The 18144-nt window shown below is 38.1% G+C and overlaps 1 protein-coding gene across 6 annotated transcripts in view; it reads right to left on the reverse strand.

Moving 5' to 3' along the window:
- Positions 1–570: 570 nt before the first annotated feature.
- Positions 571–18144, reverse strand: part of cracd (capping protein inhibiting regulator of actin dynamics) — a 35370-nt gene continuing 17796 nt past the window's right edge. For 2 of the 6 annotated variants that reach the window (XM_055185796.2, XM_055185797.2), the window contains exons 2-10: positions 12912–12996; positions 9177–9345; positions 6808–6937; positions 5699–5860; positions 5212–5418; positions 2732–5102; positions 2408–2592; positions 1851–2010; positions 571–1623 (exon numbers count right to left, since the gene is read on the reverse strand). In XM_055185796.2, coding sequence (XP_055041771.2) covers positions 1463–1623; positions 1851–2010; positions 2408–2592; positions 2732–5102; positions 5212–5418; positions 5699–5860; positions 6808–6937; positions 9177–9345; positions 12912–12978 — 3612 coding nt within the window. In that variant the 5' untranslated portion in view covers positions 12979–12996 and the 3' untranslated portion in view covers positions 571–1462. Of the gene's footprint in view, positions 1624–1727; positions 1768–1850; positions 2011–2407; positions 2593–2731; positions 5103–5211; positions 5419–5698; positions 5861–6807; positions 6938–9176; positions 9346–10023; positions 10580–12911; positions 12997–18144 lie in introns of those variants that run through there. The other 4 variants (XM_055185800.2, XM_055185798.2, XM_055185799.2 and 1 more) reach the window with 3 other exon arrangements.

Here is an 18144-nt window from a genome sequence, read left to right on the forward strand (position 1 = left end):
TTTCACCTCTATACATACATACATACATTACATACATACAACATTACATTTGATAGTGGGGTCAGTGGCTCTGCTGAGAGATCAAAGCTTTCATTTTATAATTTCCAGATACTTTCTATCCAAAACAACATACAGTACATTTTTAGGTATAGCTTCACCTACAAGAAAATCCCTCTGGAGCAATCTGAGGTTAGCTGCCTTGTTCAAGGATATATAGAGGTGGTGTCCATTATTAGTCTATTCACCCATTCCATTGTAAGTTTAAACACTCTCATTGGCTAGATCTCTTGTTCTGAACCCCCCATATGTTGCTTTTGAAACACTGATCTCACATCACTTAGCCGTGTCACAGGTTTGCTAAATAGCGGTAAAAGAGATGCTAGCACACGCTACGCCAGGACAGCATTGTTTATGTTACAGCAAGCAGACAATTGGTGATCCCAGGCAACCAATTTTACAGAAACAGGCGGCTATAGACACTGCAAGAGTAGATCAGCACGGCTCAAGTGCATATAATACTATAGTGTCGCGAAATTTTGTAGCCTATAGAGGAAAAATTCAGTGTTAGTCAATTACATGAGTAAACAGTGTTGACATGTTTTTATCATAATGATTTTTAGCAATAGTTAAAATGACAGTACTCACAGTTGTCACGGACACAGTGAAGATCTTTGTACTTTATCAAATATAATAAATTAAGAAAAAAGAGACCACATCTGTCCATCAACAAAGTGTAGGGATGTCGGCGCATTTAAGTAAATACATGAGAAAGGGTGGCTGTACTTAAAAATGATACAAAACTGTTGTTTGGATGTACATGCTTGTGGGAGTGAAGAATGAGATTTATCAAGGTTATACCAACTGTGTTGTCGTTGTTGTTATTATTAGCCCTTGAATTGCTTCCCAGAACTGCCACCAGTGGAACAACATACTGTCTTGTTTTATTGTTTAATAATGTTTAAATTGTTTTGATTATGAACCACATACTGTTTTAGTAATATCTAGGATCAAGAGTTTGACATGCATTGTGTAGATATACACACTAATGAGTTCTGTTAACAGGCAACTTTTAAGATATGAGGGGCTGTAATTGTATTTAATTGGCTGTGACAGAAAGGATTGAATGTACTGTTGATGGACAGAACATGAAAACATTTTTGAAAACCAAAAGGAATAATAGTTGGCTTTTGGAGATGCGTTTCATCATTGGTTCTCTGATCCATCTAACAGAATTCACGGCGAATCTGTACGTAGGCACAATCTTTTGTCATCATGGCAATACATTTGAACTTAAACACCAATTATTAGAAAATGCCTGATTGCTTGTATTTCGTGGAGTATGAAGGTTAAAAGTTTCAGTGTTGCCATTTGTCACTGGAGGTGAGCTGTGGTTCAGTGACCTAACTGATGCGCATGAAGAAGATGAGACTTGTTTGTGTTTTACTGGGTCAAAGGTATTGGATCACTTGATGATCTGTGGGCAGTCGCTCCAGGCTTTGGCCTTACGCTTGGCTAGGGCGAGCCAGGCAGGCTCGGTGGACACCTGGGTAGTGTCCCCAGGAGGGAAGCGCTTTGTCACATCCTTGGTCGAGGGTGGAGAGGGTGTCGGGTCGGTTATTTCAACTGTAAAAAAATAAAGAATTTATCTGGTGTAGTTCCCCACATTGTTGGAATGAGCTTTCATTGATAGTCACTGTTAACTAACATGTACAGTTTGAAAAGCTTACTTTTCTGTCTCAAGCAGACGTGGGGGTGACTTTATGAGAGCTGCAATTATGAGAGCAGCTAGGAGTAGGTGTATAAAAAGCATCAAAACATTATGGCAAACATGATCAAATAGTGATCCTCACCTGTGACTGAACTGGGCAAGGTATTGGCTTTCTTCAAGTTGTCACGGCGTTCAAAGCGGGTCAGGAGTGTGTCTGGTCTTTTATGTTCAAGTGCTGTTTGAGGCTTGGGGTGGCTGGAGTTTTCATTTCCTTTATCCTCTGTGGGACTGACCGTTCCAGCCTATTAGACATAAACAACATTTTTGTATTTTCTACAGTTACAGAAGGGTTCAGGTAGAATTGATGTAACCGTGTAGTTTTATTTACAATATGTCAAATCTAGGCAGCTAGGCATCATTGTTTCTCCCTTGTTTGTCACTTTCGATAAAAGCTTCTGCTAAATAATACATGTAAATCACAAATCAGGGATGGGCAACTTCGATCCTGGAGGGCCGGTGTCCTGCAGAGTTTAGCTCCAACCATAATTAAACCCACCTGAAGCAGACAATTAAGGTCTTTCTAGGCATACTAGAAACTTTTAGGCAGGTGTGCCGAGGCAAGTTGGAGCTAAACTCTGCAGAACACTGGCCCTACAGGATCAAAGTTGCCCATCCCGGATGTAAATGATGTATACATACGCTTTCCTTAGCCAATTTCTCAGCCAGCTTAGCTTCTCTCTGGCTCTTTCTTTCCTCTCTGCTCTGCTGTTGTTCCCTGAAGCCTTTTTGTTTTTGCAGTGCCAGAGTGATCCACAATGGTCCTGTCTCTTTCTCATGTGTCCGTGTGCTGTCCAGGGAGTGCCTGGCCTGCAGAGAGGGTTTTTCTATGAAGGAAAAAGAATGCAGAGTGTCAATTTAACAGAAAGGATGGTTTCATAGAGTAGTTTCAAACTTCAATTTTACATTTCTTTTACAAATGATGCTCTTGTAGTTATAGCTCTAAAGTGCTTGATTATTTCGAACCTCTTTTAATGAGTTCGGTCCTGCGATCTGTCTTTTCTCTCCATGGGATGCTGATAGATGGAAAAAAAGACTTCTTCTCTTTAAGCTCATCCTCTACTTGTCCATGTCTCTGAGATGATACAGATGCTGAAGTATCATCCTTGTGGAAACTGCTTTGCTCAGCAACTACCTGTTTTATCTCCTCTTTTGTTTGGGAAACCATATCCCCTGAAGTGCGCTTGCCAGGTTTTAAAAAAGGAGAGGGTGGAGGTGTGGCGCCTTCAGATGGTTGGGGGGAGGTAGCTGGTTTTTGGTAAAGTATAGGCTTGGGGACAAAGTTATCCACTTCATTTCGTGTTGAAGTATTTCTGCCAAACTTGATTCGTGATTCTTTATTGGGTGCTAAAGTAGTTTGGAACCCAGGAGTATCTGGTTGTGGAGTAGCAGGGCTTGATCTTTCAGAAAGTGTAGAAGTGTCCGAGTCTTGATCAGTGGATGTTAAAGGTACTGGGACACCTTCAAAACTGTCACCTGCACTGTACCTTTTCTTCCTCTTCTCTGCAGATTGTTCATTATGGAAGCGAAGAGAGTAGTTGGTCCTTCTCAACTTGATTCCAAAAGGTGAAGGCCGCTCATCAACACCGTGATCTTTCTGATCCCCTTTATCCTTTGCATCTGATTCTTCTGATTCTGACTGACTTGGGGACCCAGTCTCAAATCTTTGTAATTTAGAAGAGTCATGTGGTGGACTGGGAACTAGGAAGGAGGGGAGGTCTTTGGCAAACATACATTCTTCAGCATTATCTGCTATGCGGGTGACCTTGCATCCCTTGCCCTGGTTCTTGGTCCCTAAAGAAGGCCACTCTGCCTTTTGAACATGAGGAGTTTCTGCAGATACAGATTCTATTTTCCCCCCTTCCTTCTCTTCCGGACTGAAAACCTCTGAGCTCCTGTTAGAATCAGCAAATTTCTTTCTAGCTGGGGTAATGGAAAACTTAGCACTGGCTGACATTGTTTTTCTGAGGCTGGTATGAGAGAATGGCACTGTATTTAGATCCTCACTAATTGGTCTGCTCTGGGATTGCTTTCGACTCTGATCTGGATAATTTCCCTCTTCAGCACCTTTTAAAATTTTGGATCGGATACTTGCCCATTCTGCCAGTACAGCAGCACTGGATTGATCTGCAGATAAGGAAGACTCGTATAAAGATTTGGTTTTTCCAGATTGACGATCTGGAGATGTTTTGCTCTTGGTTGGTGGAGTGCCTATGGCTTTTTTCGCCTCAGAAAGACCAAGAAGGGATTTGCAGGCTGAATCCTTGATCTGATCAAGATTGACTGCGGTTCCACAAAGCTGGGCTCCTGTCACAAGAATAGCAGTGTGAGGGACATAAAGAGATGAAGACAGAGTTGGTGATTCAGTGTATCCCGGAGAAGAGGCTTTGGCTCCCTCACTGGTTTCAGCTGTTGTTTCACTATGTTGGCCAGTTGCTGGAGTAACAGGGGTGAGGTTGACTTTCTGGAAGAGTATTTGTTTCTCTCCTGAGGACACCTTGAAAGTGAAGGGTCTCTGTCTTTCCTCCATCTCTCTCCATCGCAGTTCCTCTGCCTTTCTTTTCCACTCTGGGTCAGTGGCTTTAGTCTGTGCCTCGGCTGCTTTCTCTTCTTTTTGATGTTTCTTTATTTCCTTCTCCTCCCTCTTTTTGTCTTCTTCAGCCTCTTTTTCTTGTTGACATCTTTCTTCCTCAAGAAGCCGTTGCTCTTCTTCTCTCTGTTGTTTCTCCTCTAACTCCTGAATTCTAAGTTTCTCTGCCACCTCCTCCTTCCTCTTCCTCTCCTTCTGCTCCCTTTCTCTTTCCTCTTCTAGACGAAGTTGCTGTGCCTTGATTTCTTGCTGTCTTCTCTCTTCCTCTGCTCTTGTTCTTTCCTCCTCTTCTCTCCTTATCTTTTCAGCTTCTTGTTTTCTTATCCTTTCCTCTTCCTCTAGCCTCTTTTTTTCTTCCTCCTGTTTTATTCTTAGCATTTCCTCTGCTTTCCTCTTTTCTTCCTCTTCCCTTGCTTTCCTCTCCTTTTGTTCTTGTTCTTTCCTCTCCTCTTCCTCCTTTTGCATTTGTTCTTGTTTGTGGCGCTTCTCTTCTTCTAATCTCTGCTCCTCAATTTTTCTCAATTGTTCTTTCTTCTTTTTCTCTTCCTCTTCTTCCCTTTTCTGAAGTTCAAGACGCTCTAGCTCCTCCTCATGAAGTCGCTTCTTTATGGATTTCTCGGTAGGCTCATAATCTTCTTTGCTTCCGTGGATAATGTTATAGTCTTCTCCTGACAAATCAAATACTTCTTCATGTTTTTGTGTATCTGTTTCCTCTTGCACTTCAGAGAGATCCACTTCATGAAATTCCTGAATTGTATTAAAATTAAAGAGCAAAAGATGTTATTTCCTTTAACATATTTTCATGTCAAAGCTATCAAAATACCCCCTGTTCTTTGAAGATCACCCTCCCATTTACCTGTGTCGATCTTCTGTGTTTGCGAGACACCCTCTGGTTCTTCGGTTTGACTGATAATTTGTGTTTGGCAGCAGTGTTGTCCAAGCGTGGGACAAACTGAGGTACAGCGTCTAGATTAATAGACTCAATTGTACCAGGGGGAGGTGGGCGCTTAGTACGGGGGGATTTGACTGGAGTTCTGTGTGGGACCATATCATGGCTGATAGCCTAATTATAAAGAAAAAACTATTGTTTGTTGAGACTGACAATGGTACGACAGCAATCCAAGTTATATGCATATGGAAATTAGCTCAGTGAAAAAGTCAAATAGTATATTACAATTGTCTGTAGTACAGTTGGTGCTTATAATGCCAATGTCATGGGCTCAAACAAACTTACTGTTTTTTAAACAGATGATTATGCTGTTGTTCTAAACATATATTTAAGCTATAATTAACAAAGCGGGACCATATGACTTTGGGTAAAGAGCGAATTTCAAACAATTTACCTTTTCTTCAGCTTCAGTTTCAGGTGGCTCAGTCTCCACCTGAGCAAGAACCCTCAGTGGATTCTGTGGTACATCTTCCTCATCTGAGCTACCTTCATCTCCCTCACTCTTTCTAAGTGAAGGGGGTCTCTGACCAAACTTGATATTGTGTCCTATTTGTTTCTGTCAACAAACGCATGAAGAGAACAGTAATGAACAAAAATATGTGCTCTATCATACACCCGGCGCAATGCACGATGCAAGTGTCTTTTGCTAGTTTGAACCTGCCGCACTTATCATTTTCACGTTTAGCGCCACATTGTTTTTGTTATTTAAAGAGCGTGGTAGTAATATGCGCTTATAGACGACAAAGCGCGTTTATTAACACGCACATGGATGTGCAGCAGCACACAACGGTTTTAAATATGAAAAATTAAAGGATTAAAATGTAAAAGATTATTATTGAGTCTCTTGGACATAAACGAGGATGTAAAGAGCTGCTTCACCTGTAGCCTGGTAAGTAATTAAAGGTGCAGTGTGTAAAGTTTAGTGGCATCTAGTGGTGAGGTTGTGAATTGCAACCAACGGCTCAGTCCACCTCTCACCTCTCACTTTTGAAACACATAGAGAAGCTACTGTAGCCACCACCTGACAAACAGGTCATCGTCAGAGACAACTAAGTAAAAAAAGTGTGTCCGTTAAGGGCTTCTGTAGAAACATGGCGTCCCAAAATGCCGACTTCCATGTAAGGGGACCCTCGGTGTATGTAGATAAAAACATCTCATTATAATGTATTAAGCACATAATTGTTAATTATGAAAGGTCTTTATACACCCCTGATAATATAGTTTTGTATATTATTTTGCATTTCTGTCAAGAGATCCTTCTAAAAATTACACACTGCACCTTTAAACAATTTTGCTTTAAACAAATGCAAATATTGCATCTATTTTTAAATGGATATGGTGAGATTAGAACCTTTTTAAATGCTTTTCAAAACATTCTCAGCGCTGTCCGAGTGCTAAAACTTTTCAGCTTTGCTGAAAAAAGCTTTTAAATTATAGTGCATGGTTTGATAATGTATGAATGTAAAAATGCTTTAATTACACTGTGTTTATACACAGTCTCACCTGAATGTTCTTGACTTTGTCTGAAACGTTCTCCTGGGACATTGTCTGCCCTGGATATGCGTTCTCTGAATCCTCAGGGATAAATACACTCTCGTGTGAAAAAGCTCGAGACTCCAGGGTGTTTATCTCACTGTTAATACAAATATAAACATTCTGTTAATTACAGTATTTAAAAAAAATTTATTAACCCAAAAGGTGCTGCGCCAAGGACACTATATACACTATATTGCTAAAAGTTTTGGGACATCCTTCCAAATCATTGAATTCAGGAGGTGTTCCAATCACTTCCAGTGCGGAGCCTTCTCGTCCAACATCAGTGTCTGACCTTACAAATACGTTTTTAGAAGAATGGTCAAAAATCCCCATAAACACACTCCTAAACCTTGTAGAAAGTCTTCAAAGAAGAGTTAAAGCTGTTATAGCTGCAAAGGTTGGGCCAACTCCATATTAAACCATATTAAAGAATGGGATGTATGTCATTGAGGTTCATGTGCATATAAAGGCAGGTGGCCCAAAACTTTTGGCAATATAGTGTATATGCACTATTGTTAGATTATTAAATTGTGCAATAATACATTTACTGTAATCTAGTTATAATTAATTATAAACATCTTCAAGAATTTTAAGAATTTCACCTCATCTTAGGTGTACATGTTACAGTGCTACAGTAAAATCTTGTTAATTAGTTAAAACCTTGACATATGCAGTTAAAAACTGTAATAGATTTAACCAAACATTACATTTAATTTTATGGTAAAATAAAGTACAATATACAGGGTTTTTTAATGTAAAAGGTATGCATTACCAAATTTTTTATGGTGAAAATCTTTATAAAATTTAACATGATTAAAATGTACTTTAACGGTAAAATATGTTTTCTTTGGTTAAAAATACAAGTCACTGTAAAATGTACAGTGAAAATAGTAAAAGTATGTTTCCTACAATACCCTGCGCTACACTTTACATTTGATTTAAATAAGTATGTTTCATCTTAGTTTTTTTACTAGTTACAGTACGTACATTAGGGTGTTTTATGTTATACTTGGTGTTGTTCAATTAATGTTTATAGCATTATTTTCAAAGCTGTATGTTATTAAAGGAATAGTCTACTCATTTTCAATATTAAAATATGTTATTACCTTAACTAAGAATTGTTGATACATCCCTCTATCATCTGTGTGGGTGCACGTAAGCGCTGAAGCGCGCTGCAACGCTTTGATAGCATTTAGCTTAGCCCCATTCATTCAATTGTACCATTTAGAGATAGAGTTAGAAGTGACCAAACACATCAACGTTTTTCCTATTTAAGACGAGTAGTTATACGAGCAAGTTTGGTGGTAAAAAATAAAACGTAGCGCTTTTCTAAGCGGATTTAAAGGAGGAACTATATTTTATGGCGTAATAGCACTTTTGGGAGTACTTCGACTCGGCGCAGTAATACCCTCCCTCTCCCATTATGAGAGTGAGAAGGGGAGCGGACTTTTCAGGCGAGTCGAAGTACTCCCAAAAGTGCTATTACGCCATAAAATATAGTTCCTCTTTTAAATCCGCTTAGAAAAGCGTTACGTTTTATTTTGTACCACCAAACTTGCTCGTATAACTACTCGTCTTAAATAGGAAAAACGTTGATGTGTTTGGTCACTTCTAACTTTATCTCTAAATGGTACCATTGAATGAATGGGGCTAAGCTAAATGCTATCGAAGCGTCGCAGCGCGCTCCAGCGCTTACGTGCACGCACACAGATGATAGAGGGATGTATCAACAGTTCTTAGTTAAGGTAATAACATATTTTAATATTGAAAATGAGTAGACTATTCCTTTAAGTACAAAGCAGATTTATATTAAAACCCCTTAAACTCCATGGACCTGGCGGTGGGTCCAAAACTGCATCATCAAATAAGAAAAGGTGTGGAGCACAAAGTTAACTGTAAAATTAGCCCATGTTTATCAATTTACTCCAAAATATGCGAGTAGATGACTCTTTTAAATTCAGGCATGCCTAATTCTGCAAAAAAATATATATTATACTGATTAGTTTATTAAATACACTAAGAATTGCGACGTATACAAAACTTTGCTGTAATGAAAAAGAAAATCTTTTTTTTACAGTTTTTTAAGTTGTTTAAGTTGTTTACATGTTTCCTGGATTTATTACAGAGGTTTTCCAGCAATGCCATTTTTTACCGTAAAAAGTACAGATTTTTACAGTGAATCGACAAGTTATTTCATAAAGTTTAACAATACGTGTACACTCGGACGAATACTGATAACAACAATTATTGAATAATAACTATTTTGAGAAGTTTACACACAACATACTGTATGCTCACCGGCACAAATGGTCATAAAAGGGCCGTCATAGTCTTACCTTAGATATGGATCATTCTCCTGGTTAACTGAGACCACCCCATTGCAAACATTGTCAGTGGAATGGCTAGCTTTCAGTTCAGATCCCTCAAACCCACGTGGTGCTTTCCTCCTTTTCTTCTTCCCAAACAGACGACGGAATGGCTGAAATTTGCCCTGCCGTCGCCACTCTGTTAAAAAAAATGGGGTCAGGAGGGCAAGAAAAATGATAACTAGTCATTAGGCAATCAAAGAAGCTAATATAACCATACAGTATAATTGCAAATGCCATCCAAATGAAAGACAGAAGATCAGAACAGGCTCTAAAATTTGATGAAATTAAAATCATTCAGATTAAAGCCTTTTGTCGTACCACAAGCACCTGTAACTTAAGTGACCAGATGTCAACATCTAGTAAAGTCAAGGCCCTATAGTGAACAGTCATAATTGAACAAAGGGAGACAAGCCAACACTTGCATGCCAACTGCTAAGTAAGGGCTTTTATAAGATGTGATCACCTGCAATATAATGCTGTTATGACTTTTCAGAAGAGGTGTTTCAGAAAATTGTACTGTAAGTCTTCATCTATTCTATTTAAGTCAACATCAATCAACAACTGAGCATTACATATAATCATACATATTTTTAACGAATTCATGGGGTGCTGCAAGAGGATGTTGTAAATTCCTCCCAATGTTTCATTTATATCTAAATAAACATCTTAGTTTTTCCTTGTTGCATTTAGCTTGCTCATTGATGTGTTTAAGAGACACTAGCTCATTGTAGCTGTAGAATTATAAACTGCGTAAACAGCTAACGCATTAGTCCAAGAAAAACATAACCAAATAATAACCAAATAATTATCCTACCTATTTAACCGAATGCTGCAGGTGCAAAGCTTCCCTGACATGACTGAGTCACAGAGTTTTCATGTAGCTGCATTCATTGAACCAATGATAAGAAAAGGGACCTTTGGTTTGGTCTGCTATGGAGAGGCTGCATTATTATTACGAATCATAAACGCTACAGAGATAAGCACAGGTTGGGAAGGCACTTCTTATAAAGCTCTGTAATCATAAAATAAACAAGTTTTACGCAAGCGTCATGATTATGAGAAGGTAAGTAAGTGTCTTTATTTACTCATCAAAAGCCATAATTCATTTCTCCATTCATTAACCTTCTAGGAATGCTAATTTGGGAATATATTTTCTAATGACACCATCCACCAGGAAGTGACATCATTTGGTGTGATATAACAGTTCAAACTTTAGTAAGAATAAGCTTGGATTTCATGTATCCAGTTATGTTTTGTGGTATTTGTTTGACCCTAAATTAGACACAAATTGGGAAAACGGTATGACATTGGCAAAAGATTGAAAGTCGACATCTCTGTGTAAACTGACTCTCAATCCCTGACCCTGACTAAGCAATAGCTTGTTTTATCTGTAAAAATCAAATGTTTATCTGTAGGGGAGCTGGAAAATTTTCATATAGTCTCTTTAAAGATATCAAGGTTTTATTTTCACAGAATGCAATTTACATTATGTAGGATGATTTTATGTAGAAAATGACTTAAGCTGAGTTTTCACAGGCAGGGTCACATATATTTGTTACAAAATGTATCTTTTTTTAAAAGTTACAGAGTTTTACTAAATAAATGTAGTGACCATCCAGATCATATTTTCTTGAGTGTTTGTGTATACACTATACTCCAGGCTTAAGAATGTCTAAGTCATTCTCTGTTGTTTGTAGGGGCTCCTGGTGAAATGCCTGGCATCACAGGGCCACCCTACACCTCAGAGTGGATCTGTTACAGGCTAAATGTGGAAAGTAGTGTGGAGTTACACAGTAAGCATGTTACTGCTCAAAACACAATGGAACAATAACAAAGAAAGTAGACATTCGGTGCCTGCTGACCGTGGCCGCTTCCATTGATGTAATGATGTTAAATTATCATACAGTACCAAAGTTAATGGCATGATGAGAAAGTATGACTTAAAACGCCTGACCAATTTTCTCTCCCACATTAACAAATGATCTTTCTATCTCGTATCGATTTGTCATCTTCACTCAAAACTGCCACTATCCTATTCCTCTGGCCCACAATGCAGTGCTGCCGGCATCTTCAGTCACTGAAGCATATGATGTGAGTGGACACCACTCAGCCAGAGAAACAGCACAAAATAGCCCTGAATCTATGTCTAGTGCTCTAGATACTATTATATGGTCGAAAATTCCCTTTATATTCTGTCGTTGTTAGTAAAGCTACATACGTTCCCTCAGACTAGATGATGGTTCTCAATCTTTAATAAAAGTTATGTGTGTCCCACTTGACAACATCAAAATACTCAACCCTGCACCTCATACTCAAGTCTACTTTAAAGGAGAACACCACTGTTTTTCAACATTTTACCATGTTCCTACCTCGACTTATTCATACTTATTCAATGTGTTAGCATTTAGCCTAGCCCCACTCACCCCCTAGGATACAAACAGGGATGAACCCAGAAGCCACCAAACACCTCCATGCCTTCCCTATTTAAAGACATGAGACATGAGTAGTTACACGAGTAAGTATGGTGACACAAAATAAAACATGGAAGTGTTTGGTGGCTTCTAAATGCATCCCTGTTTGGATCCTAAGGAATGAATGGGGATAGACTAAATGCTTACATATTCACAAAGTGCTGTACAAGGATTAAGTGTACGCACATAAGAACATAGTGTAAGAACATAGTAAAATGTTGAAAAACTGTAGTTTTTTCCTTTAACATGATAGCATAGTCATTTTTGTATTGCCACAAACTGCACAATATATCAAAATACGCAGCTTTGCAAATGGCAAAACTTAATTTTGCATTAACAGACTTATTTTAGTACTATGAAAGGTGGTTTATAGTCACAATTTTAGCAAAGACTGGCACAGTACTATAGTTGGTGGCACTGCACCATTAAGGTATAAATATATTTATTACTTAATTTTAAAAGTTATGTTTAATAAATATTCATAAACACATTTTTGCCAAAATTATGGCTTATGGGACACTTTCAGGACCATCACAAGTAACTTGTAATTTCAGCGAAATCTTTTTTGTGTTAGCCAACTAAATAACATCAACTCAGTAACATTCAAATCAACAAAATGTACAAATAATTTTCAGTGTTTACATTTGAAAAGCATTAAAACAAAAGATACAGGGGTGGTTTCCGGACGGGGCTTATTCTATAGTCCTAGACTAAAATGCATGTTTGAGTTGTCTTAATTTAAAAAAACACCTTGTACTGACATATCTTAACATATATCAGTGCCGTTGTTTTGTCTCAAGATGCACACTAGTATTGTTTTTGTAAGGTATTTTAAAAAAACGTATAACTAAGGCCCAGTCCCAGACCAATCAAAACCCTGTCCGGGAAATTGCCGCGTAGTGTGAAAACAGCACTGGCCTAAAGTGCCCTATAACCTCTGTTTCTTTTGTCAGCAGTATATTTGTTTGCCTAGCATTAGCTTTAAGCTCATAAAACAAGTTTTACTCCAACATAAAACAGGCCACACACAGTGAGAAAAGAATGAAACTATTCGCAGATGGACCAGACATAGTTAAACACAAATGTTGAACTATATCGAAGAAAAAAAAACAGTTTACTCAGAAAGGTGTGTAAATCTGAGAGTTTAAAAGCACACAGCCACACAAACACAGCACACAATTCTTAAAGAGACAGTGCTGGTGGTGGATCCTCACTCTGTTTTTGTGTTTACCTGGGCCTTCAGATACTGTTACCTCTACCTGCGCCTCAAGCTTAGCCTCCTTACTGTCCGTCGCCATGGTTACGACAGACTTTGTCTGCAGCAGGGATAGAAGGGGGATAAGAATGAATACATATTTTTTATTGGTATGTTTATTTGTGCTATAGAAAAGAAAATAGAAGGGGGAGATGAAAATAATAAGAGATATAAAGACATAATCATATTTTTTTGTCATTCCCTTTAAAGGGACACTCCACTTTTTTTGAAAATATGCTCATTTTCCAGCTACCCTAGAGTAAACATTTGATTTTTACAGTTTTGGAATCCATTCAGCCGATCCCCGGGTCCGGCGCCAGCACCCTTAGCATAGCTTAGCATAATCCATTGAATCTGATTAGACCATTAGCATCGCGCTAAAAAATAAACAAAGAGTTTTGATATTTGAAACTTAAATCTGCTGTAGTTACATCATGTACTAAGACAGACGGAAAATTTTAAATTTTCCCCTTTAAACTCTCAGCCTTTCCAATTAAACTGTTTTGTTTATACATTAAGACCCCATCATTATTTGACTTTATTTCTGAACTGATTTCTTGATTTCAATTAAAGGAATTGTACAATTCAGAAAAAGGCACAAACATAATTTTTATAGTTCCTGTAGCGCAACTGATGGAGTATAGCATTAGCATTAGCATTGCAAAAGGTCATGGGTTTGATCCACACGAAACACACATGCTGCATCCGAAACTGCCTACTTCCATACTATATAGTAGGCGAAAAGCAGTAGGCGAGGCGAGTAGTACGTCCGAATACGTAGTATTCCAAAAACAGTACGCGAAAAGTCCTGGATGACCTACTACTTCCGGTTAGATTTCGAAGCATTCATACGATGGACACTTCAGTATCCCATGATGCCCCAGGAGCGGAGTTATGCAATGAAGAAGAAAGGCGAAAGCTGTGATGCGGCCGTTTTCGCGTTGGTATGACATGAGTTGATGACGCCGTATGTCATGGTATCAACATGGTGATGGTCGAATCACATTCATAATACTAGGATTCATACTATACAGTACCTACTGTTTTAACAGTCAGTAAGTACTTCATCTCATTCAGTACCTACTGAATGGTATGCTGTTTCGGACACAGCCACACGAGTCATTCCTCGAAACGGGTGCCATTTCCACTTTGCAATTTTCCACAAATACAACAAACTTTTTTACATACAACTTTAAATATGTCATTAATAATATTATCAATTTTATTCTGGCAAGGAAGTCTTTCTTTTACCACCACGTCACGGACAATATGTATGCCATTAGAGTAGTAAAACAAGAAATATATTTTTTAAATGTCCCTTTTATGGAAACCATCAATAGTAAGTCTTTAATTTTATTAAAATAATTATTCTTAGTTTTTTTTTATCTTGAAATATGAACTCGACATGTCAATGGCCTCATTGTTTGTATTGAAAAAACGAATACACTTAAAAAATACTAGTAAAATGAATAACTTTAATGTACCATTAGTCACTTTGGATATAAACTTCAGCACAATGTTTCAATGTAAAGTACTGTATGACTCTAGCCTGGGTTTCCCCGTGCTGCCTTGCGCGCAAATGTATTCACGCTGCAAGTCTAGCATGGAAACTATGGACCAATTTTCCCCCTGAAATAGGGAACCAATCACAGAACAGGGAGGGGGCAGCAAGATGATGATGACGTCTATGCGACACACCGAAGCAGTTTTGTTCATCCAGCACGGCAGCAGACGCGAAATTACTCTTTGATGCAGCCTTAGACAGTGTTCTAAGTAGTTTTGAATGCAAGTTTATTTAAAAAAAAAGAGCAACTTTTGGCGTTAAACAATTTCATATCCAAGAAGGATGTTTGGATATGGCAAGACACAGAGTTTTATAGGACCAACCTGCTAGGCATCGTCGTCAGACGAAGTACAATTAACTTATAAATGGTAAGTGGTATTTATTATTATCATATTGTCATTATGCCTGTACTGTGGTTGTCACAATGCCACTAAGTTGTGTTGCTTTTCAATATCAATATACAGCTACCAGTTTAGTTGCATAGCTTTCAGCTGTGTGCACATGTGCCAATAAAAGTTGTTTACGTTTGAATTGATGTCACTGTACATACGTCATCTGGTATAATTGAAACGATTGGCTAAGAGCTACGTACAGATGCATTTGATAGACATTCGTAGCGCCCAATAAACGGCTCTGGGCATTCGTAAACCACGCCTCAAATACGAGAAAATGAGCATGTGGTTCCCAGACCACGTCTCATTCTCTATGAGACTGGTCTGGTGTTAGCCAGGCTAGTATGACTCGGTTTTTCACACATGGTTTTTGAGGATGAAGGGACTGCATTGCTTTTCCACTGTAATTCAGATACCCCTAGCGTCATGGACATCATTCATGGGTCTGAATATGTCTGATTTATACAATAGGTACACATAAAAAAATATCTGTTTACGGACTCCTTTCAGCTGGCAGTAATAATGCAATGGTAATTGGGGGTAGGGAAATGTTTTGTGAAGGCACAATCTTTAATAAGCTTAATTTGTAAGGACATTAGTATTTGACAGTTTAAATAAAGTGCAACAAACTGTAAACTAAATTTTACGTAGTGAATGCAGATTTTCGCAATAAAATACCACACACAAAACAAAAGTAACATAATTCAGTAGTTGAATAAAGAGCTTCATGAAGTTCATACCATAGTCATGTGTGTGGGTGGGTGCAGTATATTATTTCTATAAATAGCATCACAGACACAGTATTTTGCACTCCATCTTCACAACTTATAGAGCATCATTGCATTAAATATGTGCCTGCTGTGCAAAACTGTTTAAAATTATTGCCTTTAAAAACAGATTTTTTGTAACAAGCCGAGCACATAATCAACTCAAATTTCCAATTCCTAATGCACATAATACCATTTTAATAGTTATTCCAAAAACAAGCTTATAGCAAAGCATAGTGTATTCCAAATGGTTCCTTATTTTAAGGATTAACTGGGATAAAAAATTGGGTCAATTTTATAAAGTAAGTTACCTGGTTGAGTTAATACAACTTAATGTTTACAATAATGTTTTGAGTCAACTAGTATTTTTAAGTTGAATGAAATTTTAAGGCAACCAGGTAACTTACTTTTTCAAGTTGAACCAACAAATCTTTTACGCAAGCAACTTTCTCTATTTCTCCAACATTCGGAAAACCAGAAAAGAAAACCCAGAATTCTAAATGCCAATACTGTCGCCAGTACACAAAACCTCAGAAACACAGCACCGGAAGGAACCAGTAAATAAATACAGTATCGCATCATAGTTTGTATAAGCGTATTGTTTGTCTTTGTGTGAGGAGACAGTGTCACAGGGTCATACTGAAAGTCTCACTGTCTGATCGGTCTCAGCTGTGACCGTTCTTCATTTAAATGGATCAGTTTGTGATTCCAGTCCAGATGTGTTTTTGCACATGCACCTGCGACACAACTGTACACGTGATAGTGAGTTTATGTAATTGTCATGGTCTGGCACACATGCACATGTGAATGAACTCACTCAGGTCGTGCACATTAGAGAAGCTCCAGACGGGGTGATGACAGAAACATGGGTAACAGCCACATGCAGTGCAGTAGGAGACTTAGAAAAGACCTCCTATAAATCGCTTCATTGTTAAATTAAAGGGACAATCCACTTTTTTCCAGATCCTTTATAGTTAAACATTTGATTTTTACAGTTTTGGAATCCATTCAGCTGATCTCCGGGTCTGGCGCTACCATTTTTAGCATAGCTTAGCATAATCAATAGAATCTGATTAGACCATTAGCATTGTGCTTAAAAAAATAACCAAAGAGTTTCAATATTTTTCCTTAAAAAGGCAGATATGGCTAGGAACTATACTCTCATTCTGGGGTAATAATCAAGCACTTTGGTGCCGTAACATGGCTGCGGGAGGCGCAATGATATTACGCCGAAAATGTAGTAACTTTCAATAGCAGGGGTCTATTTTCGGGCACTACGTAGTGTCGTTGCGCCTCCTGCAGCCATGTTACGGCAGCAAAGTCCTTGATTATTACGCCGGAATGAGAGTATAGTTCCTAGCCATTTCCGTCTGTCTTAGTACACAATGTAACTACAGAAGAGTCAAGTTTTAAATAGGAAAAATATAGAAACTCTTTGGTTATTTTGGAGCACGATGCTAATGGTCTAATCAGATTCAATGGATTATGCTAAGTTATGCTAAAAGTGCTAGCACCAGACCTGGAGATCGGCTTAATGGATTCCAAAATGGTAAAAATCTAATTAACTCTAGGGGAGCTGGAAAATGTGAATATTTTCAAAAAAAGTGAAGTGTCCCTTTAATTTATTGTACAAACTAACACTACTGCAGAGCAGATCTAATCATACAAACATTTCTAGCCCAGATCCACCCCTGTTTGCCCAAACCAGAGGGCTATAAAAATGGGCCTGTAGTCGGATCTTCCTGGAACTGAGTCTTAAAATCAATGATTCTGTATTATAAATCCTAAGATATCCCATAATAACCCTCATAAAGGAACTGAAAAGCCAAGATGACACATCCTACACACCCTGTAGTGTGATCTGCAGTAATGCAAGAAAATGCATGCTAGATAGTTATATCTCTCCAGTGACTAATAGCTAAGGTTTTGTACACTCCTAAAAATAAAGATGCTACAAAAGATTCTTCACATTGATGCCATTTTTGGTTTCATTTTTGGAAACAGAAAGGTTCTGCAGATGTTAATGGTTCTTAATTGAGCCAAAAAAATATATATATATTTTATGGCATTGAGTAGCACCTCAAATGGATGGTAATATATTTTTCCCTTACACACCTTTATTGCGTAACTAAGGCCCGGTATAGCGCCACATGGATGACCTGTTTTTCAAACAGCTTTGTGAAGGAAAGCTTGACCTTATACATTTATTGAACGACATACTTTTCAGATGCTGCCAAGCTTCAACAACATACACTCCAATATCAGAACTGATGATCTTTACATTGGTTGCACATTATCTGCAAACAACAAAACACCACAAAAATGTACACATTTACACAGTAAATTAAAAACACCACATACATGTATTTACACAGCTAGCTGGAATCTATAAATATGCCATCAAGCGCCGAGCTGTCTTACGTTAAGCATAGCGTGTAAAGCCTTAACTTAAAGCATTAAGTAGCGATGGTGAACAGATCTTGCTT

Source organism: Misgurnus anguillicaudatus, chromosome 18, assembly GCF_027580225.2.
Source record: "Misgurnus anguillicaudatus chromosome 18, ASM2758022v2, whole genome shotgun sequence".
Taxonomy (NCBI): domain Eukaryota; kingdom Metazoa; phylum Chordata; class Actinopteri; order Cypriniformes; family Cobitidae; genus Misgurnus; species Misgurnus anguillicaudatus.